The sequence below is a fragment of the Oryza brachyantha genome, chromosome 1 (genome assembly GCF_000231095.2).
Source record: "Oryza brachyantha chromosome 1, ObraRS2, whole genome shotgun sequence".
NCBI lineage: Eukaryota > Viridiplantae > Streptophyta > Magnoliopsida > Poales > Poaceae > Oryza > Oryza brachyantha.
Window position 1 is genome coordinate 13,043,136 of NC_023163.2, and position 21,845 is coordinate 13,064,980.

General features: G+C 38.1%; 2 protein-coding genes across 2 annotated transcripts; both read left to right on the plus strand.

Moving 5' to 3' along the window:
- Positions 1-1,919: 1,919 nt before the first annotated feature.
- LOC102720291 (palmitoyl-acyl carrier protein thioesterase, chloroplastic-like) lies at positions 1,920-6,527 on the plus strand. Its single transcript, XM_040523565.1, has 5 exons — positions 1,920-2,458; positions 2,551-2,664; positions 3,474-3,648; positions 4,386-4,454; positions 5,985-6,527. Exons 1-5 carry the CDS (start codon positions 1,920-1,922, stop codon positions 6,315-6,317), a joined length of 1,230 nt encoding a protein of 409 aa, XP_040379499.1. The 3' UTR covers positions 6,318-6,527.
- Positions 6,528-10,651: 4,124 nt separating this feature from the next.
- LOC102720569 (2-oxoglutarate and iron-dependent oxygenase domain-containing protein CP2) lies at positions 10,652-21,101 on the plus strand. The gene is made up of 9 exons (XM_006645862.3): positions 10,652-11,161; positions 14,017-14,064; positions 15,622-15,798; positions 15,883-16,033; positions 16,135-16,221; positions 17,340-17,464; positions 17,727-17,845; positions 20,468-20,579; positions 20,686-21,101. The coding sequence occupies exons 1-9, from the start codon at positions 10,838-10,840 to the stop codon at positions 20,719-20,721; spliced, it is 1,179 nt and encodes a 392-aa protein (XP_006645925.2). The 5' UTR covers positions 10,652-10,837; the 3' UTR covers positions 20,722-21,101.
- Positions 21,102-21,845: the final 744 nt, after the last annotated feature.

A 21,845-nucleotide genomic window follows, 5' to 3' on the forward strand; every position in this document is an offset into this window, starting at 1 on the left:
TATTAATATTGTGTGGGCACCATATTTTTATGTGAAATAGGCAAATTTCTTGATCACTGGTAATTTCACTTTGTTAAAAGCTACATAATATAATTTTTGAATTAAAAATAACTTGGTTGATAAATATTTGCCAGGTATTGTACAATCGATTAACATTTGATTTAAATATCCTTCTATGTAATATAAGGAGGCACAAATGAAATTTGTTTTTTAACTCATACAAAATTTAACTTTTAATTATTATTTGAGAGTTGCATAGTTGTTTTGTTTATTTGATATATATATATATATGTAATAATTTTCATTTATTACAAGAAGACTGAAAGTTGTACGGGATACAACTCGTGTTGGTATAAAATAGATCTCATTAAATTTAGCTTTACAGACTTTAAATTTTATACTAATATTAGATATGATAATTAAATTAATTAATTAAAATTATACTTGCAATGTGTGAACTTGTTCTTGTAGTGACTCTGAAATTAGTGTAGCAATTTGTTATTGCAATGTTTCTAAAAGTAGTATGCAAAGTTGACCTAGAAAGTTCTAAAATTATCATCCAAACGTGAAAACATACAATTGAAATGTGTAGCTACTTATAATTATTATACAAAGCTATAATAGTCACTATTCACTTATGGTTTTCTACTATGTTGTCAGAGCTTGTTTAGACAATCAAAGTAACAAATGCTTGATAAATAGATAATTTCAATATATTTAGTTTATATGATTGTATTTGAAAGAGTAGGATATCTTATTTATATTAATAAATTGAGTCATAGCGTTAGCACAAGTATAATACTATTATTTTGAAATATGTCACTGCTGATCTAATAAAAAGTATATATTGATTTGGAAATGTAATTTGTGAATTGCAATTGCATGTAGTATAAATGAATTTACCTCCTACCACGTCGGAAGAAAAAGGAAAAGACAAACAAGAGAAGTAGAATATCACTGCGTATACAAACAACTGGGCTCTTGTTTTTCCTTTTTGCACAAAAGTACCTAGCTACTTTGAGGCATCGAATAGTGGAAGGCTTAAGAACGCTTAAGCTCAGTACTTTGCTATTTATTTTTACCGTAAATAATCGACTAGTCACCATAGGATATTCATCTGCCTGTACCAGCATAGCATATAGAGAAGGTTCGATCGGTAGAATTAATAAAATTGTGTTCCACATCTTGCTTTGTTCACTCCAATCAAAGCCTCTTCCAATTCCAAAGAATCTATGCTGTCACTTATACCTTGGCAAGAACAAGGCACGAAGTCAGTCGATGCACGGGCGTGGCATCATTCAGCAGAATATAATGCAATGTTATTACTTGTTTCGACTCCAAAAACAAGTGCCCACGAGGCCACCTCTCTTGTCCGGATTTGCGCTTCCAATTCCGTCCTCTGTAAACGTCCAAGCGAGGCTATTTTTGCTCGCATTGTTTGTGGCGATGGCGCGCGGTTGAGTCCAAGAATGTGTTGGCTTTTATTTTGGGGTCATTGTGTAAGTTTTTATTAAAAAAATGTCAACAGTATATTTGTATATTTGTAAACAAAAGATAATTTATGAATAAAACTTTTATACCCGTATTCTCAGTGATTTAAAATCTCAAATTGAAAAATAAATTTTGGTGAAAAAAACCTAACATCAACTCTAAGATAAAAATTTAAATTTTACCTTACGAGCTTAAGAGGAAAAAAATAAGGGTGTTTTGTTCCTTGTCTGTTGGAACGAGCGACGAACCGAGGCCCCTGTTGGCGGATCCGCCCTCGCGCCGCAGCCATGCTTGCCCTATAAGAATGGCGCGCAATTGAGGCATTTAATCTAAATTTGCGAACCGGTTCTTCTCCGGTTGATCGCCGGAAGCAAGCAAGCGAGCGAGCAGACGTGTTGGACGATCACTGAGTGTACACGTCCAGCTGCATGGCGAACGCTGCACTGTCGCGCTTCTTCTGCTCGAAATTGCTCGTCAGGTGCTCGGCCTACGAGAAGGATGCCGGCGGCGGAGGTGTTAGGGTGAACGGCGCGGCGCACCGCGCGCCGCTGCAAGTCGGGGCGGCGCTGGAGACGTCGATCAACAGGTCGCTGGCGGGGCTGAGCGCGCCGGTGCTGGCACCTCTGGGCGAGGACGAGGGGGAGGGGGAGGGGGAGGAGCGGCGGCGGAGCGAGCGGCAGAACATCCCGAGGGAGAAGCAGACGGCGGACCCGTTCCGGCAGGCGCTGATCGTGGAGGGCGGCGTGCGGTACCGGCAGACGGTGGTGGTGCGGTCGTACGAGGTGGGCGCCGACCGGACGGCCACCCTGGAGACGGTGCTCAACCTCCTCCAGGAGACGGCGCTGAACCACGTGTGGATGTCGGGTCTCCTCGGCGACGGCTTCGGCGCCACGCACGGCATGGCCAGGAACAACCTCATCTGGGTCGTCTCCCGGATGCACGTCCAGGTCGACCACTACCCCATCTGGTAATCAACTTCTGTTCCATGGCGCCCCGATCGTCCATATGCATCAGTGCTAGCTTTCTTTTCAGAATGGTGATCGTCGGACGGTTTTGCAGGGGAGAGGTGCTGGACATCGACACGTGGGTCGGCTCGTCGGGGAAGAACGGCATGCGGCGCGACTGGCTCATCCGCAGCCGCAGCTCCGGCGCCGACTTCGTCCGAGCGACCAGGCATGGCCTCTTCTGCTCTGAGAACCACCGCCCTTACTTAGCTATGCTCTCTCTGTGTCGCACAACCATGCGAGCAGCTTGAGCAGAGCTTAGGAAGTCGCACCTTAATTAAAGGAGTTTTACTCCCGTCCTTTCTTCCGTACCGCGAGGTACCACTGTCTCGTGTCTCGTAGTACTAATTATATCCTCACTTGTACTATCACCCTACGATCAAGCTGATACCTCGAGGTACCATGCAATCGTGACCATTCGATCTATTATCACCAACAGTCAGTATTTTAGTATCAACTTGGTCACAAGGTAGATAGCACAAGTGAGGATTTTAATACCTCACGATACCAGTATCTTGTGGTACAAAAGAAAGGATGTGAGTAAAGCTCTAAAACGATACTACTTAGTTTGGTATTCCGATGCTAATTACTTTCTCCGTTCTTAAATGAAACTATTTGTACTGTCCATTATTTATGTAAAATATAATCATTTCTACACCTACGTTCTCTTTTCGGTCAATCTCAAGATTTATCTATTTAATTGTTTACCTGCACTTTTTATTTAACCAATCACAATATTTTTTAAATTATTACCACTTACTTTCTTAATATCTTATCTTATGACCACCTCTAAAAAATACTTATATTTTGAAAACGAGAAACAAGTGGGTTGAAATTAACAATATTTAAAAAAACCAATTTTACGATTCGTCACTCACGAGATCAAGTACTCCTGAAGTAGTTACACCATTGATTAACCCATTTTCCTCGTTCTACCGCACCAACTCGGTGAGTCAGCTGTTTTCTTGTGTTGCACAGTACATGGGTGATGATGAACAAGGCCACCAGGAGGCTGTCGAAGATGCCGGAGGAGGTGAGGGCCGAGATCTCGCCGTGGTTCACAGACAGGCACGCCATCCAGGACCAGGAAGAGGCCACCGACAAGATCATCAAGCTCGACGCCAATGCCACCTATGTCGACTCGGACTTGAAGGTTAACTTTACTTTATTTGCCCTTTTAGTCTGAGGCCATCCGCAACGTAAGTTTTATAGACACGATTATCTAAAGTGATACATCATCTAAAAAATTTGAAACTAGGATAAAACACTCCTCTCTCACTGCATAGTTTCATCTATTGTTGTTTTCTAGGTTATATGCAAGACACAAGCTGTCTAGGTAACGGTGCATAGAAGGTTTCATCCCATGAAACTCATTTCATCTCTCTTCATTAATACTTTGTCACATCATAAAAAATGTCTATATGACACTTTATTTATTACACATAAAACTTCTATTGAGACTGACCTTAATCAAAAGTACTCGTATTCCTAGGGGCTTATTATGTTGTTTCAATCTGTACAATGCTAGGTAGCGGACGGTCAAGCTTGGACACTAGTAGTTTCATTTTAAAAAATTCCGAGGGTGATTATTCGGGTTATTCAAGGAATAAGTTAAACGAAGTATCTACAAATAATAATGATTTGTGAATAAAAATTTTTATATATTTAATCTTAATGATCTAAAAGGAATACGTACTGGAAAATAAACTTTGATAAAAAAAATCCTAAAATCTAGTCAAAAATTTAAATTTTAGCTTATAGAAATAAGCAAAAGCGAAAAGATTGAGCTCTCATCAGCGAGTCACAATCTCATATGGAGCGATTAATTTATGGCGGGATAGGATCACAGTATATCTCTCATTCTTATGCTATTGAACATTGCATTTGTAGCCGAGGCGAAGCGATTTGGATATGAACCATCACGTCAACAACGTCAAATATGTACGGTGGATGCTTGAGGTAATATTCATCACTTTAGCAGTTAGGTTTGTTTACATACACGTCAAATATGTATGGAGTAGTTTACTTGCTCAAGGGACAGGTTGTCTTTATGGCGGCTTAGTTCTCTACAAATCCTCACTGTAAGTTGTTATTTGTTTTGTCTAGTGATAAATATATTTCTAGAATCTAATTAATCGATGATAGTAGAAAAGGACAGTACTAATTAGCGTAATTACCCTTTCCAAAGTTAACCACACAAGAAATCAGTGATCCAATAAAATTCCAACGTTCAACACTTTAGGCACGGTCATATTTTCAAAGATTATTCAGTTTGATTGTTTAAATTCGGTTGGTAACTAACTTAAGTTCTACGATAATCATGGTAAGATCAATATGAGAGTGAAATGCATACAAACAAATTATGTGTTACAAATCCAATTGAAGGCAGCTTGAAAATCTGAAATTGGCATAGCTGAAATGAATTAAATACTGCTTACATATCAAAATATTTGAATTTTTCACAAGCATGTTTTGATATTCTGCCACAACATCAAATTTAAATTCTGCTAGGTTTCATCACATAATTTAAAATTCTCATTCAGGATAATAAAGTTGAAAAAATCCCTCTAGAAAAAACTCCAATGATTATTTGTTTCACAATATATATGCAAAAGGAATCTGTTTACGCCCTGAAACCATTTCACCAAAGCATTTAACCTCCTAAACTGTTTTCCGGCTCATTTTACCCTTGAACTACTGAAGTCTCTTCATTTTACTCCTAACAATATTTATCTCTTTTGTTTCTCATTGTACTACAAAATATGTCTTAAGTTTCAAGGTTTGTGGAGCCACATGTAGGACAACATAACATATGATAGGAAAAATATTATCAAAGAAAATTTATGAAGTTAGGGTGTTCTTTCAAATTTGCTATTTAGATCAGTCATTGCTTGAAGAGAGATTAAAAAAAAAGAAATACCATTGAAGAGTAATGTGAGCCAATTTTAATAAAAATGATATACTTAAAGGAAAATTAAGAAAGTATTGAACAAATCAATGGTCAAACATTAAAAAGGTATAGCACAACTCAACTGTAATGTGTTGACTAAAAAAGAATGGAAGCAATATACATTTTTGTTTATCCAAGATCCATTGCCCATTTCTACCACCAAATTTTAGGGGGTGTTTAGTTGGGGACATAAAAATTTTTGGATGTCACATCAGACGTTAAACCGGATGTCGGAAAGGGTTTTTAGACACAAATAAAAAACAAATTTCACGGCTCGCCTAGAAACCGCGAGACGGATCTTTTGAGCCTAATTAATCCGTTAAAAGCGCATGTTGGTTACTGTAGCACTTATGGCTAATTATAGACTAATTAGACCTCACATAAATGTGTAATTAGATTTTCGTTTCATCTATGTTTAATGCTCTATTTAGTTGTCTATAGATTCGATGTGATGTTTTTTAACTAAAGAAGACCTTATTGTCCTATAAGGCATAAAAAGATCAACATATCCTAAACATCTTTGAATGGTGTGCATGCAGACTCTGCCTGACCAATTCCTGCAGCAGCACCAGCTCAGCAGCATCGTCCTGGAATACAGGAAGGAATGTGGAAGCTCGGACGTGGTCCAATCCATCTGCCAACCGGACGAAGAAGACACGATTCTGCCGGGAGAAAACGTTGGCATCGTGACGGGTTGTCCTTCGCTCTCGCCGGAGATCATCAACGGCTGCCACCTTGGCCTGGCCGGTGCGCTCCGGCGATGGCCGACGAGGTACACGCATCTGCTGCAGCTGAAGGCGGATGGTGGCAAGTACGAGGAGATCGTGAGAGGGAGAACCACGTGGAAGAAGAAGTCGTATCAAACTTCTTGATGTTGTTCTAAAGAGAAGAAAAAGAAAAAACACTCAACTCAGGCTTCTTTTGGTTTTATGTCTATTAATTACAGGGGTATCTGTAGTGTGTTTTGTGCTTTAGCAAGTTTGTCTTTGTTGGAGATATTGTGCTCGCTATACACATGTTACATGTACCTCTGTTGTAGAGGTCCCAATCCAAACATTATCCACGAATTTAGCCGTACATGTCTCCAGAGTACCTTTATATATATATATATATATATAAAGCATTCCATCAGTATCTCGCAGTAGTTAATTAATAAGTACCCACTCTATTTCACCATGTAAGACTATGATTGTCTAGATTGTTTTTCAACATACAGGAGATGAATAATTTCTCTAATTTGTTTTAAAAATACATATATAAATGCACAATCATGAAAATGTATATTTTTATATTTCTCCCATGCATCACGGCTGGAAAATTTGTCAAGATAGTACAAGTAAGTGGCAAAGTGAATTTGCCTTGTTGCCAAATAATTTCACTTCATGTGCTTTGTACACTTTGCACCTTTGATCAACTATCCAAATCCAAAGAAAGAAAAGTTGGACCTTAGAACAATCATCCAAATGCTAAAAATAACTGATGTGATGTGGTATCATAATACAAGAGATAGTTAGCACTAGCTATAATAATTGATGTGGTTGGTATAATAATCTGAGTATAAGGGTGGATGGAACGAAAATAGTAAATTATTAATCCATATCAAAATATATTAACTATCACTAATATTACAATAACTAACTAATTAACAAAAAGTGTACTAACTATCCAAAATCAACACTAATCTTAAAAGGATAATCACTAATTAAAAATAAAATATACTAATTATCGCTAATTATGTGCTAATGATCATTGCTAGCGACGGTGTATGGTCTCATCCGACTATATTGGCCAGATTCATTCCTGCAGCATATTTAAAAAAAATATTCCTAAGTGGCTGCCATATCCACCACTTGCTCGCGAAACGAACACAGCGAAAAAACTGGCGGTCATAGCATGTCCACACATATCATTTTAACCAAACACACTCTCAGATGCACACCACGGTCATGTCAGCCGATCTGGCCAAGTGGTAACTAGATGGTTGCCACCAAAATTTGTATCTCTGGATATCCTCTCGAAGGAACCCCTCCCCGAAGATATCTGACATATATAAGGCCACGTTCGACAGTTAGTAGAGGGTGAGTTAGTTATCCGATGCGAAAAATATAGTAATAGATTAATACATGATTAATTAATTTATTAATTATTAAAAAATATAAAATATATTAATATGATTTTTAAAATAACTTTTCTATAGAAAATTTTCAAAAAAGTATATTGTTTAGCAATTCGGAAAGAGTGCGCGTGGAAAACGAGGTGTATTAGATAACTAGCCGGGTGTACCGAACGCAGCCTAAGTAACCTTTGCATCTCCAGTATATAAGTATATTAGGAACATTAACTCTCTTTTGTCTTTCTCCATAGACTAATTTATTACTGGTAGAGTTAATCTTCCATGTGTCTCACTTCCTTTGTTTAGACTTTGGTTTATAAATCACGATATAGCACCAATTCCACCATTCTCACCGACAACACCATGCGTCTTTCGATGGACATCCGCTACGTTCGCGTCGTACCGCTCGTCGACTCGGGATCGACGGACAACTTTGTGCACACTCAGGCCTTGTTCAGTTGCTAAAAAAATTTGGTAAAAGGGTCGCGTCGAACGTTTAATCGGATGTTAGAAGGGGTTTTCGGACACGAATGAAAAAATGAAATTCACAGCTCGCCTAGAAACCACGAGACGAATCTTTTGAGCATAATTAAGCCGTCATTAGTACATATGGGTTACTGTAGCACTTATAGCTAAATATGCACTAATTAGGCTCAAAAAATTCGTCTCATGATTTTCTCTATAACTGTGCAATTAGTTTTTATTTTTATCTATGTTTAATTGTCCATTTAAGTGTTTAAATATTCGATGGGATGATTTTGGAAAAAAATTTAGGAACTAAATAGGCCCTATCTCGTAACCTCCGACTACAGATAGCCCGTGGTATTGTGCAAATGAACATACGACTAATGGGTCACTTTTGCAAAAACAACAATTACTGTTCCAAAAACAAAAAGAATTATAAAATAAATAGTAATTAATTAACAGTATTAAATCAACCGCTAGTCAATGCTAAACCACACCGCATCAGGCCCAACGCTAATATTGTGCTAAACACACAATACCAGTGCTCCAACTAATAACATGCTAAACCACATAGTACTAGTTCAACTATTGTAGCAAGTTTTACCATATTGATTTAATTATGAAAATAGTGAAACTAATCACATCGAATCTCGATCAATCGCCCAATAACAGCGGGCACGACTGTTTAAACAATTTTACTCCAAACAGAGGTGTAAAACTTACCCACAAGATACAGCCCCACGTACGTACCTGCATGCCAACATGTCACCATGACATCCGCGAATAAGCGGTGATAAAGATCCTTCACATAACCTACTCCTAACCATTCACACCACACTGAGGTTGCATCCTCCATACCCTAACCCAGGTTGGATAGACTACCCTTATGCCACGACAAATATAGCAGTCGATCAATCCATCCATAGATCGACACAACTCCTTCACTTCTACCCTGGCCTTGGTGCTTAGGAGAGGAATAAGCTATATGTCAAAGTCCAACCGTTGCCCACACTGGCTTGCGGTAAGTATGAAATGTCTCCTACAAGTTTTCTGTGAATCAATCCTTAATTGCCATGAGCATTACTTGTATAATCATGCATTCACAGACTACCATTAGTCATGTTTTAGTTGTTTAGTGAAAACTCCTAAACACAACTACTTTTATTGCGAGACAAAGTCCTAACTTATCAATGAAAATGAATATAGTGTCCAAACCCAAATTAAGGGAGTTTGACACTAAGCAGGGCCAAGGAAATCAGCTTGAATAAAATAAAAGTTCTGGTTACAAGGTAACAAGGTAGATACAACATAATGGCTCTAAAGCGAAGCATAGGTAAACCCATAAGCATGTAATTACGAAAACAATGCATATTGTAAAGTAGCAATGCAAAAATAATTTTAAAAACTGGGATCAACATGCTTAAGGATTTAGCAACAAATTACTAAGAAAGTGACTTGTCTTGTAACTCTGGAAGGACTTGGGCTCGTAATAATCTGGACCTTGGATTTCACCAAAATCTAAAATAAATAATTAAAAACACTCAAAATAGTATAAAGGACTACTGAAACAAGAAAATAAACTATATTTAACGGATTCTTGATGAAAATTAGTGATTCAATGCAATTTGAATGAACTTAAAATGGCTTTAGATTAATTAGTTATGTTTTTAGAAGTTCTCCTATTTATCGCTAAACCTGAATTTTATAATAAAATGAGTAGTAAAATAGATATAAAAAATTAATAATGTCATCTATTAAAAATACGAAGGGGTATTAATTTTATTAAAAACTACACCACGTCCTTCCATCCGGATGAAACAAATAAAAAACCAGCCTTCACCTATGCTTCGCTCGCCTCTGTTTCTCTCTTCTCCGTATTTCTCTTGCGTGGGCCTAGCTACGACCAGTAGATGCCTGCACACACCACCCCTACGCCGCACAACATCGTCATCGCATCGGACCGCATCATCCTCGCTTGTGCCACTGTCACGCGCGCCTGTCCTACCGTACCCTCGAGCCCCGCGCCCCCGCGCCCTCTCTCCTCGTTCCCGCACTACCGACAAGGGGGAGGTGGGCGAACCCTAACCAGTGGGATCTCCCGTCGGCGCTGCCTATCGGCACCGGGGCATCCTTGCCGTTCTCCCCCTTCTTACCGGCAACTCGGTCAGAGAATCAACTGCATGGTATCATCTGATATCATGTGGTACCTGCATCTTTTCGAGCTGCCCTTGTCACGCGGCGTCATGATACCAGCCGGTATCACGTTGGTATCATCACATGACTCAATGATACTGGCTGGTATCATATGTTATCATACCAATAGAATTATCTGGTACCAACTACGCGCGGTGACCCGAGGCGCATCGAAGCACGACGGTGGGAGGCACGTGACACGCGGCGACGAGAGACAGAGGCGGGCGGTACACGATGATGGACGAAGGTGCACAAGCGTAATTTTTTATTACTTATATTTATGTATTCTGTTCGGACGAAATACCATCCTATACAGTTTTCTAATTTTATTTCGTGCTATTGGATATGCGGATGGGTAATTGGAGAATAGCAACACCGTCACAGAATTATCAAAACCCTAGTCCGTCCGTCCCCTCGGCAGGGAGTGACGGTGGCGGCTCTCCGCAATTGTTTCCAGCGTCATTTTGACTCCTTTTTGTGGGGGCGTACGTGCGGGCACAAAAGCACCTTCGCCCTTCGCCCACAAACCCTAGAAACCCCTCCCTTCCCCCAACCCCCCCCCCCCCCCCCCCAAACCCTACTTCTGTTCCTCCCGATGCTGTGATCCGCCCGCGCGTGCCCATGGCGCTAGACGGCCCCGCGGAGCGACGGGACGAGTCCCAGGCCTCGGTGGGCAACGGCAACGGCGTGGCCCCGCCGCCGTTGCGGCCGGCCGGCCGGCCCTCTGCGGCGGGGGCGTACGCGGACCGGCGGCTGCGGCTGAACCCCAACATGGAGCACAAGCCGCAGGACTACCGCGACGTCCGCGGCGAGTACGCACCCGCTGTGTACAGTGCGCTTGAGCGGCACCTCCCACCCAGTCTCTTGGATGCGAACCGGGAAATCAAGCTGCAGATCATGCGGGACGTCCTCGGGCACTACTGGCCCCATGGTGAGCGCAACAAGGTGAGGCTGGGGATCTTTTTGGATAGAAATATTTATGTGCGTCGAGTTTTTTTTTTTTTTTGAAATGTTTGCTGTGGCCTTTTTGTCGATAGAATTTTCTCTTTATTTTTCCTACGAGCTCTGAATTCAGAGATTCAGAATAACGATGGTGAAGGAATTCACTTGCCCAGCCATTTGGTGGGGAACAATAAGGTTCTTGTGTTATGCTATGGAACTTTCCTCGGTCAAGCTGTGCTTAGGAAAAATGTTTGGTGGGAGTGATCTAACATATGGTTGTTTTCTTTTTCTCTGTCCCAAATAAACCATCCCTAACACATCCAATAACTATTACCCAAAAACCCAATAACTTAGTAGTAGTGAGAAAAGTCCAAAATATCCCTAGTATTGGTCGGTGGGTGGCTAGACAATGGGTATTGAAGTGATAAAATTTCTTGATTGAAATGATAAAATTTCTCAATTTGTGAAGAGAGTATTAAGCACGAAAGTAGGAGTTGATTCATTTTGGGGCAAAGCTATGGATTGGCTGTTTTTGGGACATCCTAAAATTAGTTTTATTCAACACTTATATTTTGACAACATTGATCTGAGCTAATCTAGCTTTAGCTGCAATACTAAAATTTGGACCAATGTAGTACTATACTAATTGTACTTTATTTGAAAGGGTCATATTTTTAATATTTACCATTTTACCTTAAGAGTTTTTTTTTCTTTATAGCATCACCAGTGTTCACCTAAACGCTAAACACTAAATGTCTGTTTAAAAGGAAGCAGCTAACCTCCATGTAGCGTTTAAATGGCCTAGACGGTCATTTAGGCGCATGATGAGCATCATAATCGCATGATAGATCTTGCTTGGCTTGGAATTTGCGTTTTGATATTAGTTATGATGGTAGAGAAAAAAGTGTAATTTGCATTGGCAGTATATAAACTTCCAATGTTGCTGCAAAACAAGGTCACACGTGCAAATCTAGCTAATTTGACAAGGATTCCATCCGATGAGCAGTGGGCCATGGATTTATCAAGAGCCAAATCAAAGTTTTCATGCACACAAATACAATTAGGGTCTTAATTCATCAAAAGTAAAGTATAAATAGTTCAAATAAATTGACAAAAAATGAAATCCAATGAAATTGAATCCTTCTGGGTTTTTCATAGGATATAAACACTTCAATTACATCTCGAGAAAGAGGATAAATTCAGAAGAGGCGGAAATATCAAAGACTATGACATGTTCTTGTCTGGGGCAAGTAACCGGCGCGGAAAATGTAGTAGGGGATTAACATATCATTAATTAATTATTAGCTATAAAAAATTTTAAAAATGTATTGATATGATTTTTAAAGCAACTTTTCTATAGAAAATTTTCACAAAAAACACACCATTTAGCAGTTTGAGAAATATGCACGCGAATAACGAGGGAATCTGGCTTATTAATTGGGATGAACAAAGGCGGCCTACCTGGTTAGCTGGTTGGTTGCCTGTTGCCACCTTCAGTTTCTGGTTGCATGCTACCTAGGAATGCCATGCCATCAGGCTGCAGACGCAGGCTGCAGCCTTGTCGGGCATCAGTGCCAAGACTTCGGGCTCAGGGTCTAGGGCCTCAGCCATTCAAGGAACAGTCCGGTAGGGTGTGCTGTCAGCTTTTCTGGACTCTGGCTCACTGGCAGTTACAGTGCTGCTATTGCGCTTGATGATTCATATGCACCACCAACAGAAACATTCAAGATGTTGATAGGGGTTGAAAACCCTATTGCATGTGCACTGCTTCATGCACACATGGTCTTGTGTTGGGTGACTGCACCTGGGCCTCATTGGGTTTTGGTTTGTTGTGACACGAGGCACCCATCAAAGATTTAGGCCCATTAATTCATGCCAGATGCTATTTCTTTCCAATTTTTTTTGGGTATGCCAGTGCTTACACAGTGCCCCATGGGCCTGTCCCTGCAGATGAGGCTACTTTTTGGGTGGCTGTGCCTTCAATCTAGGAACCTATGTGAGGAAAAGAGTCTATATGGTTAGCGAGGTGAGTTGAAGTGGCTGAAACCCATACCAGGATAGCTCACAACACAAACCAATGCAACCGGATTTGCCTACTTATACTCTTTTGGCATTGGTTTGCACCTATCAATCTATCATAAAAATTGTTGCATCAATCAAGAATTTTGCAAGTTATTGCACTCATTTGTATATCCAACATTCAAGTTTGCGTACCACCATGAAATTTTATTTCTTAAAATAATAAAATATCTTTGGTATGAAATGCATATGTGCAACCGTTGAGGTAACAGGATCGTAGGAGCAAAGTTGTCGATAGAAAAGACAGTCACTTAAATTCTGTTGATATTGCTTGCATATGCACTAAAATGGATTGGTATCATGGGAAACCAATTCATCAGGGATCAAGCAATGCTTAAACACCAAAAATTTATTTAATTGTGCACAATAAACTTAGAAGCCCTATTTAGCAGTAGGATTTTTTAATATAAGTTTATGGTGTTCAAAGAAGCTGTTACTGCATACCACAGAGATCAGGTCAGAATATTTGGCCTTCTTTAGATAATTGTACTCGCATGACCAAACTATGCACAATGTTGATTGTACTTGCTGTTGATTTCATGTAGCAATTCTGTTCTTCATGAGATTCCTGTACCTTAGTTTTGCAGTGAAGAAGTTTGAGCTGGGACATCTCAAAACAAAACATATATAGAACTTGAATTTTTCCTCCCGTGATACTAATGAACATAGAAAGGTCACCTAAAATTTTGTTTGCATTGCCAGATTTCCAACACTCCCCTTTTCTGCGTCATTGAATTAGTTCTATTGACATTTTCATATGAAGTTCTTTTTTATTACAGGTTCAGAGGCACAGAGAATACAGACAGAGAATACTCAACCATTATAAGGTTTGCATTTCAGCATTGCCCCAATACTTTACTCGGATTATCTCTAAAATATTCTGAAATATTTTTTTCTCATGCTTAACTTTTTTTTGATGAAAATTCTTATGCATACCTAGATTTGCATATAGAAATATCCAGTCCTGGAATTCAGGGCTTATATCATATATTGTAAGATGTGTTCCTCTTGACTGTTGAGTGGTGTGTGATGTGAGATGTATGTGCAACAATTGTATTGGTCTTGTACGACCAGCCATATGCGATGGTCGGTGATTGCATGAGTTAATGGTGTTCTTGAAGAATGCAGTTGGTTCCTTGTAATCTAGGGAGCAGTTGATTTGATAAGAGGTTCGTGAAGCATGTAGGGTGGTAGGATACTAAAAGATTATAGATAAAGAATTACAATCCAGGCATCCGGTATGCACTAGTAAGTTCCGTATTTTCAATTGTTTGAATCACGTATGCCATCACTATGAGAGATCACTACAGGCACATAGTCATTTAATCTGAACAGATAATATAATCTACAGTCATAGATTTGGGGTTTAGGTGTAAATGGCCCTGTTATTAATTTGAGGAGAGTTAGTCTCAACAAGGCTATATGACCCCTTTGTATGTAAAAGGTGTAACAAGAGTTTGCTCTAGACGCTGCTAATTATGAGATCTAAAAGAGATGACATGTAACAAAAAAATTGAATCCTACTCTAACACTTTATTTTTTGGGGGGAAGAACTTCCTTTGGCTTCACACATCGTTACGTGTGTTTCCCTAAGAACCATGATTAGTGGTTTACCAACTACTCTCTTCTAATGCTTGCTGATAAGGGTGATGAGCATTCTTAGATGGGTTGTTTTTTTTTTTGGGCAGGCGGATTTAGTTATTGAGAGCCTTCTAAGGTTTGGTTATCCTATCAGCATTTCGTGTGTTGGTTGCCTTGTGTGCATGATCTTAGAAAGCTGCTTATGGGAATATTTATCTCATGATGTTAAAGAATCTGGAATCAAGGTCTTCTGATAGCTGCAGCTTCTCACAAAATCACTAGAAGTCAGAAGCTCTCCCAAACAGCACTGAGCTTCTGTAGTTGTAGAATCTAGAAAATGAACTAGAAGTCAAAAGCTGGGAAACCCAGTTTTTCCAGATTCTGGCTTCTTACCAGCTACTTCTCAGAATCTTAAGCTTTTTCAAACAGATCCTAAATCTGTCTACAACTCTACATAGCAAAATATAAATGATATACTTGTTACAGTTCTTCAATTGATTGTGCTAACATGAACAAACTGTAATGGATCCCCAAACTAAAGAAAGTTCAATGAATTGTGAGCTGATGTGGGTGCCAGTCAACAATCTGTGTGCGCCTTGATCTCAGCAACAGCTAGATCTCAAGCAGGTGGGGCACATGATGAAACTAAATGGCACCTACAGTTCATTGATGTGTACACTGCAGTTGTAGTATGTGAATTGGAAGTCATTGAACTCATTGAGAAGTCACTGAAACTAAATCTCTTTGTTGCTCTGCCATTTTTGTTCGTAATAATAACTTATATTTCCTGATTTCTCTGACAGCCACTTCATAAAGATTTATACAACATGCGCCCTTCAAAGTTCTTTTTACCAACATTCCTTGAAGCAATTAGGACCAATACAGAAGAAAGCTTTAGAAGTATTATGACTGAGCCAATTCCTGGCGTTTATGCTTTTCCTATGTTACAGCCTGGTTTTTGTGAGATGCTATTACAGGAGGTATGGTAGCATAATAACAGACAATTTAGATATTGTTATGTCATGTTTTGTTATGATAGTAAAACAATGTTTACACCTTTGTAGGTAGAGAACTTTGAAAAATGGGTCCATGCAATGAAATTTAAGATAATGAGGCCAAATACAATGAACAAGTATGGTGCTGTCCTTGATGATTTTGGTCTGGAAGTTATGCTGAACCAATTCATGGAACAGTTCATAGCTCCAATGTCTACAGGTTATTTTATTGACTGCTATCCTTGTTATATACAGGCAGAATCGCTAGCATTTTCGAAATATGTTTCTCATATTGATATTATGCTATGTGTTAATCTTCAGTATTTTATCCTGAGGTTGGTGGAGGAACATTAGATACACATCATGCTTTTGTTGTTGAGTATGGCAAAGACCGGGATGTTGAACTTGGTAAGTTACCATTATAATATTATTATATATTTACTAAGAGACACTAAAATCATATGATAGAAAAAGAAATGTTCTTGAATCGATCATATAATTATGGATACTAGTGTTCTTCCTCCCTGTCAACTTTTGAGCCAACGTTTTGGCCTTCCCTACTTAAAATGGCAATATGTTGAAACTAGTTTCAATGTATAGATGATATACTATTATGGCCAACCTTTTCTGTCAGGAACTTGTGAATGGAATTGCTACCAAATGTAGATGTGACATCTTCTCTATCTAATGTGGGATTTATACTTCTTATACATGTATTTAATATATATTTCTACTATCACTAGGGGTGGGGTGTTCATCGACATGTTTTTCAACCTTCCCAAAACAGGACGTAAATGATATTATCTGACGATTAACCTGGCTGTTAATGGAGCACATAGGAAGGTTAACTACCATAATGAAAATAAATGCTATGCTGGCTTTTAGGCAAGTAGAGAGCAGGTCAGGACATATTTGCAAGGGTAAAATAGATATGGCATGATAAGACCATTTTCTTCTTTTTCTTGTGGGGGTGGGGTTCTTAAGTCAAAATAACCTTAGCAAAATATTAGTGATGAAATGCGCTGGATAACATATATCTTTCGAACCTTTCTTTAAACCACCTTCTGAGGAGCAGATGAGATTCTGATCCTTAAAAGCATGTCTGGAAGCTTTCTACTATTCAATTGAAATTTTGGTATGGTATATTCATCAGTGCTCTAAAGCAACATCTAGAAGGCCACATACAAGGGATGGGTGCCCAAGCTTGTAATGCTTAAGCCATATTAGAGGCCGGCTGTGCTGTATAACTGCTGAAAGTTAGGGTGACTGCTAATGCATACTGCTGTTTAGAAACTTGGTATTTGTGATAATTTCCCAATCAGGTGGTACATGGTGTTCTTTTGTAATTAACATAATTTCGTAATTACATTTATTTTCTTAGTCGCACTTCTTGTAACTTGTTAGTATATCAATTTACCTGTATTTGTTGTTCCTAAAGATATTTTGCCATTTTTCATTGTCAGTTTTTGTAATATGTAAGAAATCAAAAATTTCTTTTTGTTCTGAACTGTCTCTCAACATCTTAGGTTTCCATGTTGATGATTCTGAGGTTACATTGAATGTTTGCCTTGGCAAGCAATTCTCTGGTGGTGAATTGTACTTTCGTGGCATCCGCTGTGAGAATCATGTGAATTCAGAGACACAGCATGAGGTAGATGTCACCACTATAAACATTTATGTTTTACTCGTATGTATTATCCTTTTCTCAAAATCGCTTCTTTCCGTCTCATCTGTGAGTGCATGCATGTGGTGCTGAAACTCATTTTGTCTGAGTTTTCTTTGCATGAAATTTGTCATCTACTTGCAACCTAGAGAGCCTTGTTACTTTGCTCACTGAAGTTACATAGTACATAAATAAAAGCTTATTTAGTTCAAAATTTTCCCTATTTAATTTCATTTCTTTCATTTTGTAGGAAATGTACGATTACTCTCATGTTCCAGGACGAGCTGTACTTCATCGTGGTCGTCATAGGCATGGTGCTCGACCAACATCATCAGGACTTAGAATTAATCTGCTTTTGTGGTGCAGAAGGTATACAAATCTTACAAATATTCCCATATAATTTTGGTTTTGTCAAAGATTTCAGCAGCCTTTTCTTGCATGTTTAAAGCACCTACTGGGTTTGTACTATAGCTACCATTGATGCGGAGATTTGAGATTTAGTCTAGTGTAACATTAGGGCCATAGGCAATATATACACATGCATGCATGGTTTTCTTTCGCCCCCCGCCCCCCCTGAACTTATCATGGTTTACTGGTCCTTGTTCCATGGAAAGTTGTGATGGTTCTGCATGATTTTTCATCCATTGTCAATGCCAAGTTATCAAGGTGGTCAACATTCCTCACCTAGGCATAGAAGGGTTCAGAGAGTGCTTGGGCTGTTGGACCTGCATCATGTGTGGCTTCTACTGCCAAATCTTGCTTTAGGTGTGGTGCAGGAGGAGACGACAAGATTGCAAGAAAAGTTCAGAGGGTTATATTTAAGTGGAGTAGATCAGAACTAATAATGATGACGGAGAAGCTTCTATGAAATATCTGAGATAATCTAGGCAGTTGGTTTGATAGGGGCCTTGAGTGTTTTCTCAGTATTCTAGATTAGCTTGAACAGTCCAAGGACAACATAGCACCTAAAGTGCTACATTTCTATGTTGCTTGAGATCCAAGGTGCATACAAGCATGTGCTTGAGAAATATCTGGTGCGAAATTATATATGAAAGAATTATTCCCTAACTGATCTTTAACTGCACATTTTCAATGAAAAGTTACGAGGTGATAGTGCCTTCTAATACCTATTGTTCAACCTTTCATAGAAAAAAATGCGATGTACAAATAATATTTAGACCCTTGCTGAAAGAATAAGTTAATAATTCTTATATGAAAAGGTCTACTTTTCCATTGTAAATTTGTAATGATTGTTGGTTGGAATTAACTAGATTTTGTCCAGATTATAGAAATTATTGACCAAATTATTGCCGCAGATTATCTACTTCATTATAGGATGAATTAAATACTCTGAGAAATAATGGAATATTTACTAATAAGATTCTGCTGTTGCAGCTTGCAGAAGTTGTGCTTAAGTAGTTACTTAACCCCAAAACGAAGTTAAGTGTTTTCAAACAGAAACTGTAATACCACATGGAGTCCTGTTGTTTGAAGGGATTAGCTATACTTCCAACATGGTGGTTGTAGCGCCATTCAAAAAGACATGGCTCATAGTAAAATATTGAAATAGTTCCTGCCAATCATTTTGTATATTGTTTACTGATAGATGCCCCTTTCCTTAACTGATAGAACATAGCAACCACGAATGGAGTTTATTTTTGAGTATTATTCACCAAATAATACTACAGATAATGTATCTTCACCTCGTAACTTTCTCATGAAACTTTCTAACTTAATTCTCCCCTGGTTGCAAAAACATGTTTTGGGCATACCTTAATTCAAACTAAAACCTTTAAATGTCAATATCTTTTTAACTGTTTAGAAAAGATGCATGAAAATCATATGTATTTATTTCGTTAGGTTTTACAAATGTACTAGTGGTAGAAGTTGTATTATGAAAATCATGTTGATGTCCAAAATGTCAGGATTCGGACTGGAGGGAGTAATGAACTTTATGGTGTATGTAACTCTATAATAGATGGTGCAATGTTGGCTTCTTTAGGTTGTATCATCTGTACACTATGGCAAAATGATGATACTAAAAAGTTTCAATATTTATGCAAATCTGTCTTGTGGTTAATGATGAAGTAAGACAAGTTTGGTAATCATGATAGACATCTGATTAGCTGCTGTATTGTATCATTAGATCGGAATTCCAAGTGATTATATCCTTTGGTGATGGATCAATATTTCTAGTCTTTTCAGTTTCTATTTTTAGAAGCTGACTTGTTCATTAGCAGGTTGAATATCTATGTCATGTTGTTTGATCAAGATGCAGCCAGGCACAATAATATATTATTAAAAAGATAAACATATTTCAGGAATAAAACGAGGTGGAAACACAGGAAGGGTTTAAGAGATCAAGAACTAAAAAGTAGTTGTTCCGTGAAAAACTTCTTTTTACTAATGTATCTGTATGAATGCTACTTTGTATGCAGTTTAGGGAGGGAGGAAGTTTAGAAAGAGTTTGCTTCCATTGGGAAATATGAGAACTGAACATATATGGGAGTCCAAAAGTTTTGAGTTCAAATTTTATTTTTGTTTGTAAAGATAGACAATACATTTTCTTCTAATGTACGCAGTTTTTGGTAAACAATTATCAGTCTCTCATCCTGAAAGAGCCTAGAGCTTACAACTTGCATAGCTTAAGGTTACTAAATCAACAAAACATTAATGAAACTAGAAGGTTTGAGAATTTGAGCTGCATTAGTGCAAAATTACTTTGTTTAAGACGCACAATTGCCTATCTTAACTTGTAATAAGTTTGGTGCTAAATATGTAGATTTGTGATACTTTGTTTAAAATCTGTAGTTTTCCCAAAATATTATGTCCAAATGACATAATAAAGATAGATTTGTGGTTTTACAAATCTATCTTTATCATGTCATTCAAATGGAATGCTAAAGGCTGTTCCTTTTTATTTCTTACCATCTGCGAAGAGAACTGGTTAACTGGCTAACCTGCAGCTGACTTAATGGTTTCTGTGCACAGCTCTGTGTTCAGAGAGATGAAGAAATACCAGAAGGATTTTTCGGGCTGGTGTGGTGAATGTAAGCGTGAGAAGAAGGAGCGACAGATTCATGCTGTTAAAGCAACCAAGCTGGTAAATCGCCTTCTCTGCAAAACCTATAGTACATGTCGCTAATAACACCGTGTTCAATTCTTAGACGTTTTTTTGTTTTGCTTTTGGTTTTTGTGTGTTTGACCAGGCATTTCTTAGGAGTGCTGGAGGGGCAACGATTTAAGTCATATTTGCTTTATGTATTTATACAAATCTTGTATTATATTGTACTTTGGTATCGTTAGTGCGATCTTCTGTTTTTTTTGGTCACAACCATTAGTGATCACAGTTGTATGTAAATCGGACTTGTGATCAAATCCAGCTAAAACTTAGTGGAGAATCGCATGTTAATGTGAAAGAAATGCTAGCAGAATAGCAACTCCCCTCTTCAATAGTGTCCAAACTTGATATTGTACAGAGAAGTGTATCTGCATCCAATGTTCTAATCTCATCAAATTAGGGTGATGCAACTGGTGGTAGTAAGAAAAACTAATGTGCTCTTATGCTCCTGTTGCGTTATTGCTTCTCTAGAAATTTCTAGAGGCATTTCTGGAAAGTTATGTTTGCTTCTTCACGCTCCCTCCTGTAACGCTGCTTTTCTAGATTTGTCTTTTCATTCTTTTGTGCTGTTGGGACAAGTTGTATGCTCCCTCCTGTTTCGGTTTCTTTAATACTCCAAAATTCCTAAATGTTTGTTTGATGCCGTTGATTTTTTTTATACATGTTTGATTGTTCGTTTTATTAAAAAAATTACTTAATTATTAATTATTTTTATATCATTTCGTGTATTGTTAAATATATTTTTATGCATATGTATAGCTTTATATATTTGACAATTTTTTTAAATAAGACGAATGGTCAAACGCGTATAGCTTATAAAAAAGTCAACGGCGTCAAACATTTAGGGATGAAGATAACATAAGTTTTGTTTGTCTGTTAGGCATATATTTGACTATCTGCCTTACTAAAAAATCGTGTAACTATAATTTACCTTGATGTGATTTGATTTGTTACTAAATATATTTTAATCATAACTTATATTTTTATATTTATACAGAAATTTTGAATAGGACGAGTGGCTAAAAAGTCTACGACGTCATCTGTTAAAAACCAAAGGGAGTGCTATTTTGTGATTGCAAAGTGTTCATTTAAGTTATCCTTTTATTATATCCTGCTGAAACTTCTATATTGCCTTCTATTTTATCTTTTAAAAAAAAATTCCCGTTCCTATTTTCTTACCTTTCCACCATATTTTCTGACTGTTTGCGTTGTTGAGAAGTGTGTAAATATATTCTTAAATAAAATGAT

Excerpts from the sequence above, each read along its gene's own strand:
- LOC102720569 (XM_006645862.3), top strand. The coding sequence starts at position 10,838 with ATGGCGCTAGACGGCCCCGCGGAGCGACGGGACGAGTCCCAGGCCTCG. Across the intron at positions 15,799-15,882 it reads GTGAGATGCTATTACAGGAG|GTAGAGAACTTTGAAAAATG; the intron begins GTATGGTAGCAT and ends ACACCTTTGTAG. Across the intron at positions 16,222-17,339 it reads AGACCGGGATGTTGAACTTG|GTTTCCATGTTGATGATTCT; the intron begins GTAAGTTACCAT and ends TCAACATCTTAG.
- LOC102720291 (XM_040523565.1), top strand. The coding sequence starts at position 1,920 with ATGGCGAACGCTGCACTGTCGCGCTTCTTCTGCTCGAAATTGCTCGTC. Across the intron at positions 2,459-2,550 it reads GTCGACCACTACCCCATCTG|GGGAGAGGTGCTGGACATCG; the intron begins GTAATCAACTTC and ends ACGGTTTTGCAG. Across the intron at positions 2,665-3,473 it reads GACTTCGTCCGAGCGACCAG|TACATGGGTGATGATGAACA; the intron begins GCATGGCCTCTT and ends TGTGTTGCACAG.